Genomic DNA, 21,782 nt, shown 5'->3' on the forward strand with positions numbered 1-21,782 from the left:
GCAGAATTGGGTCGTCTTCTAGGCAATAACAACGTTGTAACAAAACGTTGCCACGAGGTAGACAACGTTGTCGCGTCGACAAATTGCTACTTGGGTATCCACAAAAGCCATTTTTAACAAGGTAGAAGGAGCAACAACCGAAGTAGGGCTGAGGATTAATGAAAAAAAGACAAAATATATGTGTATAAATAGAACGACACGAAGAGACAGGATAGCACAAAATGTGACAGTCAACACCTTTAATTTCGAAAGAGTATAACGTTTGAAGCATCTGGGGGCCATAATCACAGCTGACAACGATGTAACTGAAGAAATAAAAGACAGAATCCAATCAGAAAATCGCTGTATATTCGCACTGGATAAGCTTATAAAATCAAAAAATCTTACAAGAAGTTCCAAGATCAAAATCTATAAATCCATCGTCAGACCTGTACTAAAATATAGATGCGAAACTTGGACCATGACCAAATGAAGCGAAGAAAAGCGCAAACGTCTTTAACGAAAAATACTTAAAAACATTTTCGGACCTCACCACGACATTAACACAAACCAGTATAGGATCAGAACCAACATCGAATTAAAAGCGCTACAATGACACCGATATTGTCCAAGAAATTAAATCACAGCGACTGAGGTCGGCAGGCCACGTGCACAGACTTCATAACGAAAGACTTGTAATACTGGTATGGGAGAAGAGTCCTACAGGCAAAAGACCACTCGGACGTCCCAGAATGCGATGGAGAGATAACATCCAGGCAGATCTCCAAAAATGAACATTCCGTTTGAGCCTTTTTTTTTTGTTGAGGAGGTGGTAAATATTCTAAATACCGTACCTAGCCGTGTCCACTTAAGAATGGCTAAGCGTGTGTTGAATTCAGAGAGGGAGAGTTTACCCCATGCATTTCCCCCTAAGAAGTCCTGCCTACGGGCACCCTCTGGCTAACTGCCTACCAACTAAAGTCCACCCCCTTCTCCCCCGGTGCACACGGTACAAATTCCTTGGCGGATGTAACTTCGAGTGCAGCGGGACAGTCTGTCATGCCTAATACGGCTCAGATAACTTTTCCAAAAGGAGAAAAGATAACAATGTATACAACAGGCAAATAGTTATCTATATGATGTCATGCTTAAAATATACACATATTTACACATACACACATTCAAATATACATAGTACACACAAACACATATACACATATTATATATTTCGTCCGTCATTTAGTCCCATCAATCCAGTACAAGTCTATCCACCTTGATCATCTCTCGCTCTCTCAAGCGTCTCCTTTTTCTTCATAATTCCGGTTATCAGATCGACCACCAAATTAAAGTTATCTTTGCTTTGCAAAGATTTTTTCATAACGTTATCAATGGAGATTTCTCCTAACCTTGTCTCTAGATCAGTCTCTCTCTTTCAAAGAGCCTGCAGACAAATATGCAGTGTTAAGCGTCGTCTCTGACGTTACATCCTGAACATTGGTCATCTACTGTCTTCTTGATAATATACGTATACGATCTAAAGGAACCATGGCTGGTGAGGAACTGTGTAAAATATTAATTTAATAAAATCCACAAGGAAAAGAAAAAATTTTCCTGTAGTTGGCTGAATACCATCAATCACAAAATTGAAAAGAAATCCTTTGTAAAAGATGTAAATTTTTTTTTTATTAAAAATCCCTTAAAAGGGCTACATCACAACAAAACGTTTTCGATTTTTATAAAAAATCATCATCAGTGTTCAATAAACTGGATGCTAGCTGAGCCACAAAAGAAAAATATCTGGGTAAAAACCCATTACATAAAATATAGATGCCTTAAAGTGCATACTTCGATAAAGTTGCCATAGAGTTGCCATTAAGTCATTGAAATGTGATCAACTCAATTTGGATCCCACGTGTTGGGAAACCTGTATACTTTACCTTAGGGCATTATCCTGTTTGCCATGTGACCATCACAGGCCTTTTTATTGAAGTATGCACTTTTAAGGCATCTATATTTTATGTAAAGGGTTTTTACCCAGATATTTTTCTTTTGTGGCTCAGCTAGCATCCAGTTTATCGAACACTGATGATGATTTTTTATAAAAATCGAAAACGTTTTGTTGTGATGTAGCCCTTTTAAGGGATTTTTAATAAAAATTTTTTATACCTTTTACAAAGGATTTCTTTCCAATTTAGTAATTTAATCTTATGTACTTACATGCAGACCAGGCCACCACATCTGGAATGAGCCTTTTGGTCCATTGATCCTTTTCGATTTGTGCCTCCATTCACCTTGACATTCTTGGTACATCTGTCTTCTTACCTCAGACTTTATGTGGGACAAGTGGTCGTAATCATTTGCATATAATAGCATTCTTTCTTTGGCTAGGAGGTGAATGGGGAGCGTATCTGATATGGCCTGAAGGGCAATTGTCGAGGTAGTCCGGTACGCACTTGTTAGTCTCAAGAGGGGTTTTCTTTGCAATTTTTCCAGCATGTTTTTATACTTTGTCATTATCAAAACTTCGTACCATATGGGGGAATCATAAAGAAGAGTAGAATGTACTACCTGAAGGTACATTCTTCTTTTATGACTGCTTGGTCCGCCGATATTTGGCATGATCTTTGATAATACAGTGGTCCTTTCTTCTGCTTTCTGGACTATTTTACTAAGATGTTTGGTATATCTAAGATCTGTATCCATGTGTATGCCCAAGTATTTAGTACAATTTGTCTGCCCTATTCTTGTACTACCTACCATGAAAGTTAGATTGGGTCGTTTTCGTGGGCCCTTTAAAATGACAATTTCTGTATTATGTGTAGCCAATTCGAGATCTTGTTCCCTCATCCAGTCATATACTTTCCTACAACTTTTATTCACTATGTCTTCTAAGTCCCAGTTTGTTTCAGTCTGAATCAGTAGCGCTAGATCATCTGCATACGCAATAGCTTTGACTTAACTTCCATAGGTAATTTCCAGAACCCCGTTATACAGAACATTCCATAATGTTGGTCCCAGTACGGATCCTTGCGGTACTCCTGCTGTGGTTTGCAGGTGTTTAGGCTTCGCCACCTGGACATACCATTCATTAAGGTAGTTCTTAATTATATTTAGTAAATATTCTGACAATCTTGACTTTTCCAGAGTTCTGACGATGTGACCCCAATTGGCTAAATTAAATGCATTTTTCACATCGAACATCACGAGAACGGCCCATCTTTTCTTCGTTTCTTTGACCGTGTCAGTTATTGCCTTTACAGCATCTATTGGGGATCTGGATCTTCTAAATCCGTACTGTCTATCAGAGATACGTCTGTTTCTTTGCAGATCCTCCTCCAGCCGATTCTTTATTAGATATTCATAGAACTTTCCCAGGCAGTCCAACAGGCAGATTGGCCTGTATGAGTTGGCTTTATCGGAATCTTTCCCCGGTTTCAAAATAAGCGTTAATCTGGCCTGTTTAATCTGGTCGGGGAACTCTTGCCTATGGAGGAGATTGTTGAAAATCCTCCTGATTACTTCAGGATATTTTTCTATGACGATCTTAATCGCTTCTGGAGGTACACCATCTGGACCAGCTGCTTTACCTACTTTTATATTACTTGCTGCTACTGCTATTTCCTCCGCCGATAAGTCGTCGGGTCGAACAGTAACGTTAACTTGGGCGAATGTTTGACGGGGCTTTGTGGGAAAAAGTATTTTCGCTATTTCATTCCTTTTTTGTGAACAGAGGCTGTACTTGGTTTTTGACCTCAAAGTTTTTATTGTGATTCTGTATGCTTCTTCCCATACATCATTTTCTAGCGCTGTGCATAAATTTTGCCAACAATTACGCTTAGTTTTTTTGATTTCTCTGCCCAGTTCTTTCTTAGAACGCTTGTAATCGTCGATATTTTGCTGGGCCCTATACCTCTGTGCTGTTCGTCTACACCTAAAACATTCGGCTCTTTTAGACTGAATCTCGTCGTGTTACCAGTAGGGGACTGTGTACGTAATATTCTCACTGGTTCTACTAAGAGTACGTGCGTTGACAATCGTCCGTCGGAGACTTTGAAAGTCAGTAGTATCATCCTTTTGTAAATTGCTTATTTCGGTCTTAAAGCATTCTATGTTGAAGGTAATTATTTTCCTTCCTATCTTCATGACCTTAGTTCCAGTTTCGAAGACGATGTATCTATGATGCGTGTAGAGGTTGTCCTCCAACACATCCCAACCCATCAACTTCCTGGCATAATTTCTACTTGCAAGGGTAACATCAATATGACTTCGTGTTTCGCCTCTAAAAACGTCGGTTTGCCATTATTGAGCACTACTAGGTCTTCTGAAAGTATCCAATCGTTCCACATCTCCCCTCTGTTGTCGTTTCTAGGAGACCCCCATATGATGGATTTGGCGTTTATATCTCCAGCCACAATAAAGTCTCTGTATTGTTGAGACGTTTGTATAATGCTTTCGACCTGTTGTTGGTAGCGCTCCCTAGTTATCTTAGGGGAGATATAGCAGGCGATGATTGCCAAGTTATCAATTTTGATCATTACATGACCCTCTTCTTTTATGATTTTGCTGATGCACACGTTTTTGTTTACGGGGTATATGGCAACATCAACTTTCAAGTCGGCAATCCAGCCTTGGTTCCTTGTCATGTTTTTATTTGGCTCGGGAACAACCAGTAAATAAGCTCCAATTTCGAGGGCTTTAGTATACATCATATGGTGTACCATTTTGGCCCTCCCGATGTTCACCTAAAGTATTTTAAGTCATTTTTTCCTAGCGAAGCCATTGCAGAATCTTACCCTTGTCTTAGTTTAGGGCTAAAGGGTCGGTGGAGAGTATCGACTTATACTAGACCGGCTATATCTGACGAGGGCAGTGCTACTTCCGCAGCATCACCCAGTTCTTGATTCTGGGTCGCGGTGGGTGTGAGGCTGGAGAACGATGTGGAAGGTACCATTTCCATATCTACTCCGATATTGGGCGTATCAGCGAGGGAGACGGTTTTCATATACTCAGTTGCGGATATTTCAGATTTATTGCCCGGCATCGGGATATCTTGTTTTTTAAGTTTTGGCTTTTCGGCCTGTCTGGCTATCCTCAGGGCATCTCTGAATTTAGGACCGGCCATACTGCCATATCTGTGCGCCTCATCGCACAAGACGCATCGTTCCGCAGTCCGACAGGACTCTGTATCGTGCCCAGTTGCCCCGCAGCCACAGCAAGTACCGGTCCTATCGGGGCCGGCACACACATCCCGAGCGTGGTCGAAGGCCCAGCATCTATTGCACCTGGGGACCCGGATACGTTTCTCAACCTGGCATCGGATGATGCCCACCTTTACTGTCTCCCTCTGGAGAATAGAATCGGCCGCGTGTTTGTTGAGGATAACTGTAGCCGCTAGGGTGTTACCCCTAAATGGCCTCCTCTCTTTTATTTTATTCGGTTCTTGCTATCGACCAGTGTAAACCTCGAGTGCTTCTTTAAGCTCCTCTTTACTAGTGTCCTCCGACATGCCTTTTACATGGACGGTTACCCTCTTATTTTCTTCACCAAGCTGAAGGGTGCGTAACCCACTACCTTTGTTGGTCAGGGCGTCTCTGATCTGTTTTAGGGCGGCCTGGTCCTTATCTATTGTGATAAGGAGCTTACCGTCCTTGGTGCTACGTAGTGTCCTGATTGACTTTGTGGCTCCCGTGGTCTTAACCGCTGTTTTAACCGAGCTTAATAAATCTTTGTATGATGTGTATTTTTTGGACACAATCATACCATATGTGGGGCGGTCCTTCCTCGTTGCAGTGGTATAGATATTTATTGTTACCTTGGTATTTCGGAATACCAAGTTGCGAAATGTGGAAGACTCGTTTAACTCTGGGCTGATGGAAGACCGAACAAATTGGAAAAAAGTTATATAGTCAGCCAGGACCCACCCAGGGTTATAACGCTACGTGATGATGATGATAATGATGATGATTGATGATGATATTGAAAATGTGAATGTTGACAATAAATTATAGTAATGTTGTTCTGAAGCTATTCCCTTGTGGCATTTTTATAGTCAACTATTTTTAATGGGAATAAGCCACAATTTTACCAAAAAAATGATTTTATTAACGTTTCGAAGCCCAAATCGGGTTTCGTTGTCAAAATACAAAATACTACTAAAATAAACAAAAATGTTGTTGCTAAGTAAAATAATTCTTCTAATAATTTATTTAATCTGACTCATTTATATTGGCAATTCAGACGTATATTATACATTTTAAAGTAGAAGACTTTAAAATGATATCGCCAATATTTATGAGTTGCGTTCCTGGGACGACTTTACTAAAAGAGAGTAATCGAATGAACTATCTTTTAGTAAAGTCGTCCCAGGAACGCAACTCATAAATCGACGCTGCCAAGCCAAAACGGCATAAACGCCAAAATGACCACTTTTTAGTTAGCTGCACTAAAAAATAGGATTTTAATTTCCGCACCAGACAGTCAACGCGGAATAACCGCAGAAAAAGTGAAATAGGTGTAATATACTGTTATATTTCTATTTGATAGGACAATTAAATTTTGATAATTATAAACAAAATATTAAATATAAAATATTTTTAATTTTCTCAACCTCGGGCATATAAATTTAGAACAACCTGTATACAACAAATTGTTATATTTAATTTTAAGAAGTGATTAGAATAAGCGTACGAAACTCGGAACAATGTGCTTAGATAAACAAAGTGAATGACGCGTACCATTATCGTTCTTCTCGGAAGGTCGATCATTAGCCTATGCTAAATAAAACTCAGTGAAATAGATGATAGTTCATTATCGTTGTTCGCGGAAGGTTTCGATCATTAGCCGATGCTAAATAAGACTTAGTAGAAATAGAGAATAGGTCATTAAAATTTTGTAATTAGTAGAAAGTAATTTTAGAATGGGAATTAACTATTTTTCTTTTGAAATCCATTAAGCATATTTAGAAAGTTTAAAAATTGGTTTTGAGGAATACTGCGAATGAGAGTTGGTGGTGGAAGTTTGATTTGTGAATCTGGAAGGGATATTTAGAAAGTAGGGGAATGAATGACAAAGAGAGATCAGAATGTTTTGAGCTGTCGAGAAGTGAAGTCGAGTAGTAGACGGTAGTGTACGGAGAGTGAGAAAGCCGGTAGTTCCGTGAGTGTGGAGTATCTATCGTGGAACGAGAAGTACGCCAGGTCGAGAGTAAAAGAACCTCCTTGAGCCAAGAGTGTCCCGGTAGCTGATAGCAGTTTCGAAAAAGATAGAACACAGCATCACGACAAAAGCAAGAACAAGAGCTATTCGAGCTAGTTTTTCAAAGGAGAACATTACTGGAAGCCAGGACGAGGTTTGATCGCAGCCAAGGATAGCAGGGAACGGGTCTTGTGTGAGGACATTTTCAGTTCACCAGGAAAAGGTCAGTCTCATTTGTTTGGACATGAATGTATGGGTTTTTCGTATTAAATTCCACATAAAAAAATTGAATAACATAATCAATAATATCAGAAAAGCTTCATCAAAGTTAAATAGAGTTGTTCCTAATAACTCCTAATAGTTAAATGTTAATAAAAACTTTCAATTGAAAACCAAAAGGAAATAAGATTCCCATTTGTAAATGTTATGTTTAAGAATAATAAGAAATAGCATATATTAAGCATTGATTGCCTTTTAAATAAAATAAAAAATATTTTGATTATAATTGTAACCCATATGTGTATTTTTTTTTACTCTTTTCTTTTCTATCCCGATTAGGAACCATTAAGAAATATTTGAAGCCACGAAAGTAAGTAATTAATTTATAATTCGCCCTGAGATTGAAAACATATTGATATGTGATCTGGTTAATTAATTAGATTAGTATTAATACATTGATTAAATTAAGTGACATATAAGAATATTATCTCATATCAATAATCAAGATCAAATCAACTGTCGTCCAACGTGGAGGGCATTGTAAAGTATTTCTAGTGGCAAATTTGAAGGATAGAAAGAGTAAAGCCGGTATTTGAAAATTTATATGCCTGTGGTAAAAAGTGAGATACTTACATTTGATAACATAAAATTTTAGATCTCTTTAGGTACAAATTTTACATAACTGATTTAATATTTTATTTTTACGATATTACATTTGATATATTTATTGACAATTTATAATATTTGGGTGAGAAAAGGTCGTCTTGGTAACATACTAGTAAAATTTCATATTTGGCGGGGACAGTACTTCTTGAAAACAAATGTCTGTGACAAGAAGCCAAAGCAAAGACAACAAAAAACAAAAAGAACATTCAAATCAAGAGAATAATTCAGACCAAGAAGACATTTTAGACACGACAATCATGGCATCAGAACAGCAAGAATTATCAGGAACAGATAAAATATTACAAATGATGCAACTCCAGTCACAAAGAATGGAACAAAAACTGGATGAATCACAACAAAAAATGGATCAGAAAATGGATGAAACACAACAAAAAATGGATGAAACACAACAAAAATTGGATCAAAAAATGGATGAAACACAACAAAACATGAAACAAGCAATAGAAGAGAACAACAAGAAAATGGAGGAACGCATAGGAAAGTATGAAAAGGAAGTAAAAGGATGTTTGACAACAATGAAAAACGAGATGAAAGAACAAGAAATGAAAATTCAAAATAAAATAAAGGAGATAACGAATTGCCAGAAAAAAGAAATGGAAAGTTTGGAAAACAAGTTGCAAAACGCTATTCAAGCAGACAGAGAAGAAGTGGAAAGAAAGATTGCGGAAATCAATATTCAACAAAATGTCGGAGAAAGAAGAGAAATGGTTATACATAGCACAGATGACGTGAAGATAAGGTTTGGCGGGGATGTAAGAAGATTACACCCAGTGCCGTTCATAAATAGCCTGAAAAAGAAAATACAGCACATCGGAAATTTCGAAACAGCAAAAGAAACTATCAGAAACCATCTCAAAAATGAAGCAAGCCTATGGTTCGGTTGCAAAGAAGAAGAATTTGACAGTTGGCAACAATTTGAACAAAAATTTTTGAATTATTTCTGGGGAAAAGTCCAACAATTGGAAATTAACAAGGAATTGCAAAATGGGAAATACAATGATAGGATGGGTATATCAGAAAGGACATATGCATTACAAATTTACTATAACGCAAAACATTTACAATATAATTACTCATCGGAACAATTAGTCGAACTGATTGCAAGACATTTCGAAGAAACGCTGGAAGACCATATCACATTGCAAAACTACAAAGACATAGATAGTTTATGCCAATTCCTACAAATAAGGGAATTACGTGTAAGAGAAACAAAATCAAGAAGGTCGCGAGAAGATTACAGGCCCCGAGAAACAGGATTACAGAGATAGAAATCAAAATAGGAGGGACTATACAAGACGAGATTTTAATCCCAGAAGGGAAAACGAAAATAGAGACAACGGAAGAGGAAATTATGAACAAAGAAATAGGCAATGGAATGAGGACAGAAATCGAGAATACCAGAATAGAAACACCACACGCTCAAATCAAGAAAACAGAAATAATGGTAGACAAAATGAACAGGGATATCAAGAAAACCGAAACAGATCCGACAGACCAAGAGAAAATAGAAGAGAAGTAAATAATACCCAGACAGATGGATATGACGGAGAGAGACATTATGACGAAAATATAAACAACGATGAGCAACCGGCGTTTTTTCACGACGGCGCTCACTAAAAACCAAAAATCAAACAGGAATTTTTTGTAACCCCAAGGAGTTTATTAAATTGGCAAGAAACAACGAAAAGAAAAATGGAGTTAATTTAAAATTTGTGGATGGATTTATCAATGGGAAACCAATTAAAATTATGATAGACACTGGATCTGAAATAACATTGGTCAACAGAAAACTAATAGAAGAAGTTAACTTAACAAATTTAATTTACAAAATACCTAGGGTAAATTTAGTGGGCGCAAACAAACGGACATTGGCAACTATAAATGAAGGCATACGAGTAATGGTACGACTGGGTAAGAAGATGTATGCACTACAATGTGTAATAATGCCAAACATGTCACATGAGATGATAGTAGGAGTTGACGAATTGGCAGAAAAACATGTAGTGATAGATTTTAAAAATAATACGATGAATCTAACAGAAGAAAAAGAAGAAGAACAGGACAAGGAACAGGAGAAACAAAATACGGACGAATCAGGTAAAGAACAAACAGTGGAAATGAATTTGGCAACGAAGCAAGGACAAAGAAGAAAAGGGAGAAAAAGTCAGAAAAAGACAAAAGAAAATGAAACCTGTGGCTCCTCAAAAGAAGAGTTGAGCCCAGAAGAAGAAAATTTGAGAGTATCAGAAACAAAGGAAACCTGGGATTCCTCAGAAGAAGAGACGAGCTCAGGAGAAGAAGAAATAAAGCAAAAAAATGAAAGCGAAAAAGATATGATCGAAACAGTGGCATTTGAAGAGGAGGCATATGAAAACGAGGATGCAGAGTACACGATAAAAGTATGTGAAAAATCTGAGGAAAAAGACAGAAGATTAATATGGGAAAAAGGGAAAGACAACATAATAGCCGACACTCTAACACAGGATGAGGACACTGAAAATAAGGAAACAATTACTCTACAGGTGGGACTAATTAGAGTAATACAAGAAGAAGGGGTATAAGACGTAGATTAAAGTAAGGAAATATACAGGGAGTTGGTTTTGCCTCGAGAAAATTTATTTAAAAATGCAGATAAATTTTATCGAATACAAGGCGGGGATTTGTTATATTTCTATTTGATAGGAAAATTAAATTTTGATAATTATAAACAAAATTCAATTAAATATAAAATATTTTTAATTTTCTCAACCTCGGGCATATAAATTTAGAACAACCTGTATACAACAAATTGTTATATTTAATTTTAAGAAGTGATTAGAATAAGCGTACGAAACTCGGAACAATGTGCTTAGATAAACAAAGTGAATGACGCGTACCATTATCGTTCTTCTCGGAAGGTCGATCATTAGCCTATGCTAAATAAAACTCAGTGAAATAGATGATAGTTCATTATCGTTGTTCGCGGAAGGTTTCGATCATTAGCCGATGCTAAATAAGACTTAGTAGAAATAGACAATAGGTCATTAAAATTTTGTAATTAGTAGAAAGTAATTTTAGAATGGGAATTAACTATTTTTCTTTTGAAATCCATTAAGCATATTTAGAAAGTTTAAAAATTGGTTTTGAGGAATACTGCGAATGAGAGTTGGTGGTGGAAGTTTGATTTGTGAATCTGGAAGGGATATTTAGAAAGTAGGGGAATGAATGACAAAGAGAGATCAGAATGTTTTGAGCTGTCGAGAAGTGAAGTCGAGTAGTAGACGGTAGTGTACGGAGAGTGAGAAAGCCGGTAGTTCCGTGAGTGTGGAGTATCTATCGTGGAACGAGAAGTAGGCCAGGTCGAGAGTAAAAGAACCTCCTTGAGCCAAGAGTGTCCCGGTAGCTGATAGCAGTTTCGAAAAAGGTAGAACACAGCATCACGACAAAAGCAAGAACGAGAGCTATTCGAGCTAGTTTTTCAAAGGAGAACATTACTGGAAGCCAGGACGAGGTTTGATCGCAGCCAAGGATAGCAGGAAACGGGTCTTGTGTGAGGACATTTTCAGTTCACCAGGAAAAGGTCAGTCTCATTTGTTTGGACATGAATGTATGGGTTTTTCGTATTAAATTCCACATAAAAAAATTGAATAACATAATCAATAATATCAGAAAAGCTTCATCAAAGTTAAATAGAGTTGTTCCTAATAACTCCTAATAGTTAAATGTTAATAAAAACTTTCAATTGAAAACCAACAGGAAATAAGATTCCCATTTGTAAATGTTATGTTTAAGAATAATAAGAAATAGCATATATTGAGCATTGATTGCCTTTTAAATAAAATAAAAAATATTTTGATTATAATTGTAACCCATATGTGTATTTTTTTTACTCTTTTCTTTTCTATCCCGATTAGGAACCATTAAGAAATATTTGAAGCCACGAAAGTAAGTAATTAATTTATAATTCGCCCTGAGATTGAAAACATATTGATATGTGATCTGGTTAATTAATTAGATTAGTATTAATACATTGATTAAATTAAGTGACATATAAGAATATTATCTCATATCAATAATCAAGATCAAATCAATACGTTTAAAATTTTTATAAACGCCAGTCTAGTCACGCACGTGAACACCGACGTGAACACCGATTGACATAATCGCCAGTGCCCGTAAGATTATCATTGTGTACATTTCGGTCCAGTAATAATAGTAAAGGTATGTATTTTTACAATTTTTATGGATAAGTAACATGGTATTATCTACCTTTGCAATATTTTCAATTTGTATTGATTTTTGAAGCGTAAACACACTGAATTTCTTTAAAAACTATGAGGCGTTTATGCCAAAACCACATACTTACATCGTGGTTGACACAAGTGCCATTCCTCAATGGTATTCTTATGCAGGTTTCTTATTTAAAAATTGCGTAAATAAAAAGTTTATTTTAAAATATTCTATTGTAACTTTGTACTAGTGTGATGAACAATTCATTTTGTATTACAGCATAGAGTTCAAATCAATTTTATATAGCTAAAAATGGCTATCGATTTTTGGCGTTTATGCCATTTTTTTGTTGCACATGAATAGCAGAAGTAAAAAAATAATGGCCTTACTAAATAAAAATAAAACATATACCGAATCAGTACAAAATGATATACTGACTGACAATAATCCCCCTATATTTCCCTTAGAGGTTTATGACATTTATAATGCCAACATTGCAGAAGATTTTAGCAATGATATTATCATCTTTGAGGAACCACCAGAGGTTGCAGTAGAAGAAGAAATATTTAGTCACGATCTCACATCATGTTTCAACTTAGCAGAAGATAATGGTTTGGATGCCGGTATAAGTAGTGATCAAAATAAGGAAAATACAAGCAATCAAATCAAAACGGATGTTGAACCAAATATTGACAGTGATTATGAATTAGAATCCACTACTTATTATTAGATATCCACTTTTAAGTATTTCATATTTACTTTTAAGTATTTCATCCTAGCACCAAAACATATTTAAAGAATTTAAGGTTTTGTTTTTAACTTAGAATGTATTTTTGATTAATAAAAAATAAACCCTATCAAAAATCTTCGTAATTTCATCATTTTTCTTGTTGGCATAAACGACAATTTTTATTTTCGTTTCTTTTTTCATTAATGGCATATATCCCTTTTAAGCGCCATATTGACTAACCTTACAACGATGCGATCGACACAAACGCCAGAGGTAAGTTTGGCATAATCACCAATGTTATATCTTGATTGGACATAAGCGCCATTTTATAGTTTTTAATTTATTTCAGACAGTATTTTCAGCCACATTAATGTTCACAATATATTAAAATTTGAAAAAAAAATCACCAATTTTTTTGAATCACTGTGCAGATAAGCAGAATTGGTAAAAATAAAAATAATCAGTTTTTTGTGTTTCCTGAAAAATCAAGTTAATGTCGTTTATGCCGTTTTGGCTTGACAGCGTCGAAATATTGGCGATATCATTTTAAATTCTTCTACTTTAAAATGTATAATATACGTCTGAATTGCCAATTTAAATGAGTCAGATTAAATAAGTTATTAGAAGAATTTTTTTACTTAGCAACAACATTTTTGTTTATTTTAGTAGTATTTTGTATTTTGACAACGAAACCCGATTTGGGCTTCGAAACGTTAATAAAATCATTTTTTTGGTAAAATTGTGGCTTATTCCCATTAAAAATAGTTAAATTATAGTAATTTGTGTCACTTTAATAACAACGAGTTTTCTAGTTTTGTCAACTGTAACATTTAAGAAAATAATCCAAAATAAACATTTTAGTTCTGCATCGGTGGAAGAAATTAACAAAGAGATTACAGCAAGTGCAAGTAAGAATACTTCAATTAACAACAATTCAATTTGGAAGCAATTCCACATATTTTGTGACGAAAGGGGATACCTAATATCGGAATATAAGTACAGCTTATTAAAAATTGTAAGGGTGAAAACTATAAAGATTTATAGGCCTGGATTACAGACCACTCGCGTACTAACCTACCTACCTAGCGACCAATTCCTAGTTAACAAATTTTCAGCTTGCTAATCAACTTTTTCTTGGTACGCGGAATACAGGACTATTATATACGTGCTTAGTTTTCTTGTCGCGTTTAAAATGAAATAAAAACAGTCACGAGTTTTTGTAATACAGGGTGGGACACTAGTGTGACAAAGTCCAAATATTCGTTTGTCATAAGAGATAGGAAAAAAAGTTATTCAGATAAAACTTGGGGCACAGGTGGGACCATAATTTAAAAATATTTTTCAATATACAGGGCCACCCATATTGACAGGGTGACAAAAAATTATGTTTTTTTTTAATGGAACACTGTATTTTTTTACATTTTTGGATCCTTCTCGAGGTTTTATTTCTTAAAATATAGGGTTTTGTAATATTATACCAGGTAGTTTAAAAGATAATTAGGTCCTTTTGTTAATTTCGTAGCAAAATTCACACCCTGTAGAATTGTAATGATTTGACATCAAAATTTCTATTTATGTTTAAACGATTTTCAATATAGTCTACTATTGTTAAACATTAATAGTATAGCGGAATGTTTAATTTTAGTATACAGGGTTGGTCGAAACTCGAAATGAGTATTTTCTGAGTTTTCTTAAATGGAACACTCTGTAATTTAGTATTGTAATGAGATGAAATTTTATTGTACTTTTTAATTTCTTAAGCATTCCCTATAGCTAAGTGCTTTAATTTGTGAGTTATTCGTGATTCTCTAAGCCAAACATTAATTGCAACAAAACATACGTGAAATTTTATTAGGCGGCCACGAAAATATTCAATCAGAATAATTAAAAAAAAAATACATAATAATCTAGATTGATCCTTAATTTATTAATAATGGATGAGATATCCAAATTCCTACGTAGTTAAGACTTTTGGTGCCTAAAATAATAATAAAAACATACAATAGTCTTGTCTATCTAGTTAAAATTTGACGTTATACTATTGTCATAGTTCCAGTTGCTTTGTTACTATTATTAGTAATATGAATTTTTCTAATGAGAAACTTATTAATATGTTTTTTATGCTAGTGGAGTATAACAAAATTGTGCTACCAGCAATAAGAATTTTTGATCAGCAATTCCCTGATAGACGACAACCAAGAAGCGAAACTTTTGAAAATATAATAGAATGGTTTGAACGGACTGGACACTTAGATTACGATAAGTCTGATCGAACAAAACTATTATAAATGAAAAGCAAAAGGAATTAAATGTAATCCTTAGCGTTACTGAAGATCTGCATACTGCCGTGCTAGGCCCAAAGGCGGTAATTAACATTTGACAAAATGTTGGCAAAATCGATTTCAAAATTGAATGCTAAAATTTTGGCCCGTTAGAGATTTATGGACTAGCTAATAGTTTTTATGCATGGATATATGCCCCAGTTTATTAAGGGAACCGTTAATTATAGTTTAAAACAAAGTTTTATATAAAAAGAGGTAGATACCGCTAAAACGTTTTACCAAAACTTACTATAAAACTAAGCCTATTAGCGGTATGTGGTTTACAGTTGTGACTGATATGAAATAAAAAGGTTTTCTGTGTATTCCAGTTAATTAAATTGAAAGAATTAAAGTACTATTAAATGTTACTATTTTGTTGAGCCACAATATGACAACAACAAATTGACAATATTTAGTTGTCGTTATATCTGTTTTCTTTCAAGAGTCAATAAATACATATTGGTTCATTAATATTAATGTTCTATTTGCGATTCAATATAGACAATTTAATAGACAATCGAACACCATACCTTGTGTCCGGTACATATGTTATAGTCAAAGCCCGAATTTCAGGCACTCCTAGGTTTGACTAGGCAATCCTCAGGTCTGACTGACGGTCTCAGTCAAAGCCCGAAATAAATTACAGTTTCGGCCTTTGACCAGTCAAACCTAGGAGAGACTAAGTTGGTCAGGCAAAGGTCGAAATTTAATTTTATGAAATCGGGGTTTGACTAGTCAAACCCCGATCAGCTATTTAAATGTTGTAATTTGTTAGATTAGGTTCAATAAAACGTCATTTTTTAATTTTAATGTTTATTATTTTTATATTGTCGTAATTAAAATAAAAAAATATAGTGTTTATTCTCACATGTTGAGGCAATATGTCATTTAGATTTGCACAATACGTTAGATCTTTTTCCTCACATAATTTTGAAGACCATTTCTTGTTGCAGTAGGATTTTATAAAGCCTTGTCCTCCAAATTTAGAATATTTGGTACTAATTTCTCTTAGAGACAGCTTAACGTCTGGAACATCTTCGAAAATTCTCTTTGCATTCTCTTATTTGATTTCCTAAAAACAGTGTGCTTATTTTTCCTTATTTCGTACCAACTCTAAATAAGCCGTCAATTGTTTTATCGTAAACTGTGAAAGAAGATATTGCAATCATAGACAAAACTAAGGATCACCATAATACTAACGAAGCCCATGGACCGTCGTCACTAGGAGAGGAAGAAAATTGTCAAACAATTCAGATTACCTCTTTAGATATGGTTTGTTGTATTGGCCAAAAAGAGTGCTCTGACGCATATACGTGCATAATTTGTAGTCAGGTGGTGCATATTGTATATGCACACATATTTTGACAGCACACTTGGTGCATACTATGAAGGTTTTGAAAGAAAAGTTACATGCATGCGTTGTGCATACACAGAAAAGATTAAAATAAATAAAGGAAAAGCGACTGAAGGTCTTTATGCTCAAGCTAATGCTATGGAACGATTAAGTGAAAAAAAAATCCTCCAATTTCGATCGGAAAAACTGTAACAATACTTATCCCTAGCTTTGATACAGCCAAAGGAGATGCTCGAAATATTTTGGGTATCATACGATTGCAATATCTTCTTTCACAGTTGACGATAAATTAATTGACGGTTTATATAGAGTTGGTGCGAAATAAAAACAATAAACACAGTTTTTGCAAGAAATCAAATAAGAGAATGCAAAGGAAATTTTCTTAATTTCAAAGATAACGTTTCAGACGTTAAGCTGTCTCTAAGAGAAATTAGTACAGAATATTCTAAATTTGGATTACAAGACTTTATAAAATGTTACTGCAATAAGAAATGCTCTTCAAAATTATGCAGGTGTAAAGATCTAACGTATTGTGCAACTCTAAATGCCATAATGTCTCAACATGTGAGAATAATCACTAATTTTTTTTATTTTAATTACGACAAAATAAAATAATAAACCTTAAAATTAAAAAATGACGTTTTATTAAACTTAATCTAAAAAATTACGACATTTTAAGCTAGATCGGGGTTTGACTAGTTAAACCCCGATTTCATAAAATTTAATTTCGACCTTTGCCTGACCAACTTAGTCTCTCCTAGGTTTGACTAGTCAAAGGCCGAAACTGAAATTTATTTCGGGCTTTGACTAAGACCGTAAGTCAGACCTGAGGATTGCCTAGTCAAACCTAGGAGTGCCTGAAACTCGGGCTTTGACTATAACACATACACAAAACCTATTTAGTATTACAATGGTATTACCTCATAATTATCATTTTTTATAAAATCTTTTATAGTGCGTCTAATAATTTGGGCAGAACTGTACTTATACAACGAAAAACCAGAATCCGTTCAGATTGTTATAACTGTTTAAACATCTGCGTTTTAAAGAATTCTTCAACTGTAAATGTGATTGTAAACCATACTTTTGATTTTCTCTTCTCAGCTATTTTTATTTTGTTTCTGGCAAACAAATTTTTGGATCATTATCCAGGTACCTGACGCATTCTTAGAAAATTTATAAAGGAATAAAACCAGCATTTTTGTATAAAACTTATGTAAAGGATTCTCAAAAGATTAGGTAAAGATATCCCAAATCTACAGTCCCGTATCTGTAATAGCATTGTATAACTAGACTACTAGGTATTGTCTAGTTAAACAATGATAATAGCTTGTATTGAAACAAAAAAAAATGCAATCAATGGGTTGCATTGGTTTAGTTGTTGCAACCTAACAAAGGGTTTAAACATACATATAAATCATCCACTTGGCGCAGATTCATATTGTTTAGGACAAGATAAATGGTTAATTCTTGAAATATTATAAACAAAAATGAAAACATATTTCAATAGATATAATAATCTCGAAAAGTTCTTACCATCCTCGCTAATTATTTCTTTTACTAACACAACTCTTTTAACTAACACACTAATTTAACCTTGTAAAGTTAGGCCGAATTTACTTTGTAATACTAAGGCGATTTGGCGGTTTCTAAATGTAGGCGTAGAATTCTTGAAAGTAGATTAGCGGTAAGTGTAATATGCTAAGGTATATGGACGGCAACTGTAGCAGATACCGTCAAAACGCCATAGTATTTAACATTTGCCGCCAAATTTCTTAGTATTTTAACTGAAAAGTGTAGATACCGCTAACAAAATTGCAATTTTATTTAAAATATAATGCTTCTACAACTCCAAAGACTTTATAAATATATACCCTATATTCCTATATAATACCCTATTCTACCTAAAAATACAAAAATCTTATTTTCGATAAAAAATCAGATCCCGCCTTTGGGCTTAGCACGGCAGCATATTAGTACGACCGTTATTATATTCTAAGTATCTAGTCTGTTGAAACCATTTTAGTATACTTTCAAAAGTTTCCCTTCTTGGTTGTCGTCTATCGGGGAATTGCTGATAATCCATTTTTATTGCTAGTAGCTCATTTTTGTTATACTACTCTCCTAGCACAAAACCATTTTAATCAGTTCCCCAGTAGAAAAATTCATATTACTAATGGTAACAAAGCAACTGGAACTATAAAAATAGTATAATGTCAAATGTTTAAGAACATTTTGTGTCATAGCCAACTAGGGAGAATATTGTATGTTTTATTAATTTTTTACGCACCAACAATCTTAACTACAAATGTATTTGGATATCTAATCCAAAATTAATAAATTAAGGATCAGTCTAGAATAATACGTATTTTTTTTGAAAAGTTTTTTGATTGAATATTTTCACGGCCACCTAATAAAATTTCACGTTATTTTTGTAGCAATTCATGTTTGGCTTAAAAAATCACTAATAACTTAAAAATTAAAGCACTTAGGTATAAATGCTTAAGAAATAAAAAAGTACCATAAAATATCATATCATTACAATACTAAAATACAAGGTGTTCGATTTAAGAAAACTCAGAAAATACTCATTCCGAGTTTCGACCAACCCTGTACACTAAAATTAAACATTTCTTTATACTATTAATGTTTAACAATATTAAAAATCCTTTGAACATAAATAGAAATTTTGATGTCAAATCATTACAATTATACAGGAATACAGGGTGTGAATATTGCTACGAAATTATCAAAAAAACCTAATTATCTTTTAAACTACCTCGTATAATATTATAAAACCCTATTTTTTAGAAAGAAAACATTGAGAAGAATCCAAAAGTGTAAAAATATACAGGGTGTTAGATTTAAAAAAACATAAGTTTTTGTCAATACGGGTGGTCCTGTATATTTAAAAATATTTTTAAATTATGGCCCATCTGTGCCCCAAGTTTTACCTAAATAACTTTTTTCGTATCTCTGACGAGAAACGAGTAATTGGACTTTGTCACAGTAATGCCCCACCCTGTATAATATACCTAATAAAATAAATGTTAACAAAGGCTTGAATTTAGTTTGTGAGTATTAAAAAATTATCTTTGCTTCAGTCTGCTTCTTAAACTGGTTGCCATTCTGCAAAAGTCACTAGAGCACTGCGGGCTCTTGTGTTCAATTGCCAGGCAACAAGTTTTCGAAACATTGGAGCATTATTTTTAATTTATTTTCACTATCTTTTGATACTATAATTGAAAATAATTACCAATGACACTAAGATCTATTTTTAAATTATACAACATTTGATTAATACCTTGACATGCCACAGGTTCATCGGAGGTATGATAGTTCCAGTCAAGAAGTGGGTTATTGTAATACTTCAAAAGCAGTGCAGGTACTTGGTAGGTTTCAGGCTCGTCAACTCCAGCTTCTATAAGTAAAACTCTAGATCTTTTATTTTCTGCCAGACGTCCAGTCACAGCCGATCCACCACTGCCACCTTAAGAGACATAAAAATATTAAAATAAAACTAATTTTTAGATTTGCCTATACATTTATTTAAATTTTATATAACGAAATAATTTTTGGTTCATATTCTTTTTGAATTATTCATATTTTCTGGGGATAGGCGCAAACTTTCGGCTCAAATACAATTTAAATGTATTCATTTTATTTTTCAAATCGTGAGAAAACTATTAAGTGTTTAAATTTAAACACAGAATGAAAGGTTATAGTCGGAGAGATAGAAGCGGATTTTGTGCGTGATAAGTAATATGGAAAAACTATACGGGGATATGTTGAACTAGTTGTGTACATAACTTTCCCCAACGGCAGGAAAGCAGAGTGGGGAACGAGGGTAGTTATAAGGGATCAAAGTTGCGGTTTTTATTATTTTTTTTTTGTGACGCTCATGATCGAGATAGTGCACCAAAATTTGGGAAAAAGTAGACCATGACATAACTAAGTAAAATCTTCAGGGGCAGAATGCTGGCCGACAAAGGGATGGGGGCAAATATAAACAATCAATGGGAAAATCCCAATAGTTGGCTGTATACTTTAAAATATATGCATAAATTATGCATAATTTAAAAAAACTCACACAGAAGTAAAAACTTCGAGATTTATTCTGGTATAAAATCGTTTATTTAAAAACTATCTAAAATATCATGGATTGCAAAACGTTTTCGTTCTAATACAGAACATTTTCAGTGCCTAGAATGAAGTATTTCCACGTTAGTTTAAAGCAAAAGGTTAAAATTGTGACTGTTAGAATGAAAAAAAAATGTGGGAATACTTACATAGCACTCTGTATATAGTGGTAACCCCATCATATTATATGGTTTACATAATATAATTTACTAAAATTTTATGACTACAAGTCGATGTTAATAGATATAATCGAACACATGGTAAAAGGGTGCCATGCTTCCCTGCTCGAAGATGCTAGGTACTTGCCAATTCAATGGGCACAGACCAACTGAGAAGTGGATATACAATTTGACAAGAGTGACATGACATGAAAAGATAAAGCCAATTTTTGGTTAAAGCTTAATTTGAATTTTGGATTTTTTAGTAAAATGCAAAGGTTGTTAATAAATGTCTGAAAATGTAATTTAAATTATTTGAATATTAAAATCTATTGTAAAGTTTAAATTAACAACTCTCTATACCAGAGTAACTTATAGATTTATTAAATTTAATGTAGATATATTTTATGGTTTAAGTTGTGACGTCATCGAATGTGAAATGACGAGATGAAAGTTAAATTTAGTTAAAACAAAGAAATATACTACATAATAAACAATTATTAGACTTGCGTGGAAAAATATGAAGCTAAACAAACCCATAATCAGAATTTAAGAGTATTTTTATGTGATGTACTGTTGGTTGCCTAACAAGGCAAGCAGGCAACAGGTTGAAGGTAAGGGGTAGAATATTGCGAGAAAACAGTATATTATATACAAAAAGCGACTAGTTAATGTGTTAAATTTATTAGCATACTATTGTACTTATTAATTATGTCTGTTAAAAGTGGGAGAATAACTGGGGACAAAATTAAATAACTAAAGATTACTGTTACTGAGGTAAATATAGGTGT

General features: G+C 34.1%; 2 protein-coding genes across 3 annotated transcripts in view; both read right to left on the reverse strand.

The window, feature by feature from the left end:
• LOC114340667 (glucose dehydrogenase [FAD, quinone]) overlaps window positions 1-21,782 on the reverse strand; it is a 328,247-nt gene that overhangs the window by 296,639 nt on the left and 9,826 nt on the right. For both annotated transcript variants that reach the window (XM_050659320.1, XM_050659317.1), the window contains exon 2: window positions 19,998-20,183. In XM_050659320.1, the coding sequence (XP_050515277.1) occupies window positions 19,998-20,183 (186 nt within the window). The remainder of the gene's footprint in view (window positions 1-19,997; window positions 20,184-21,782) is intronic.
• Window positions 1-21,782, reverse strand: part of LOC126890411 (glucose dehydrogenase [FAD, quinone]-like) — a 263,810-nt gene that overhangs the window by 201,226 nt on the left and 40,802 nt on the right. The window lies entirely within an intron of this gene.

Source organism: Diabrotica virgifera, chromosome 8, assembly GCF_917563875.1.
Source record: "Diabrotica virgifera virgifera chromosome 8, PGI_DIABVI_V3a".
NCBI lineage: Eukaryota > Metazoa > Arthropoda > Insecta > Coleoptera > Chrysomelidae > Diabrotica > Diabrotica virgifera.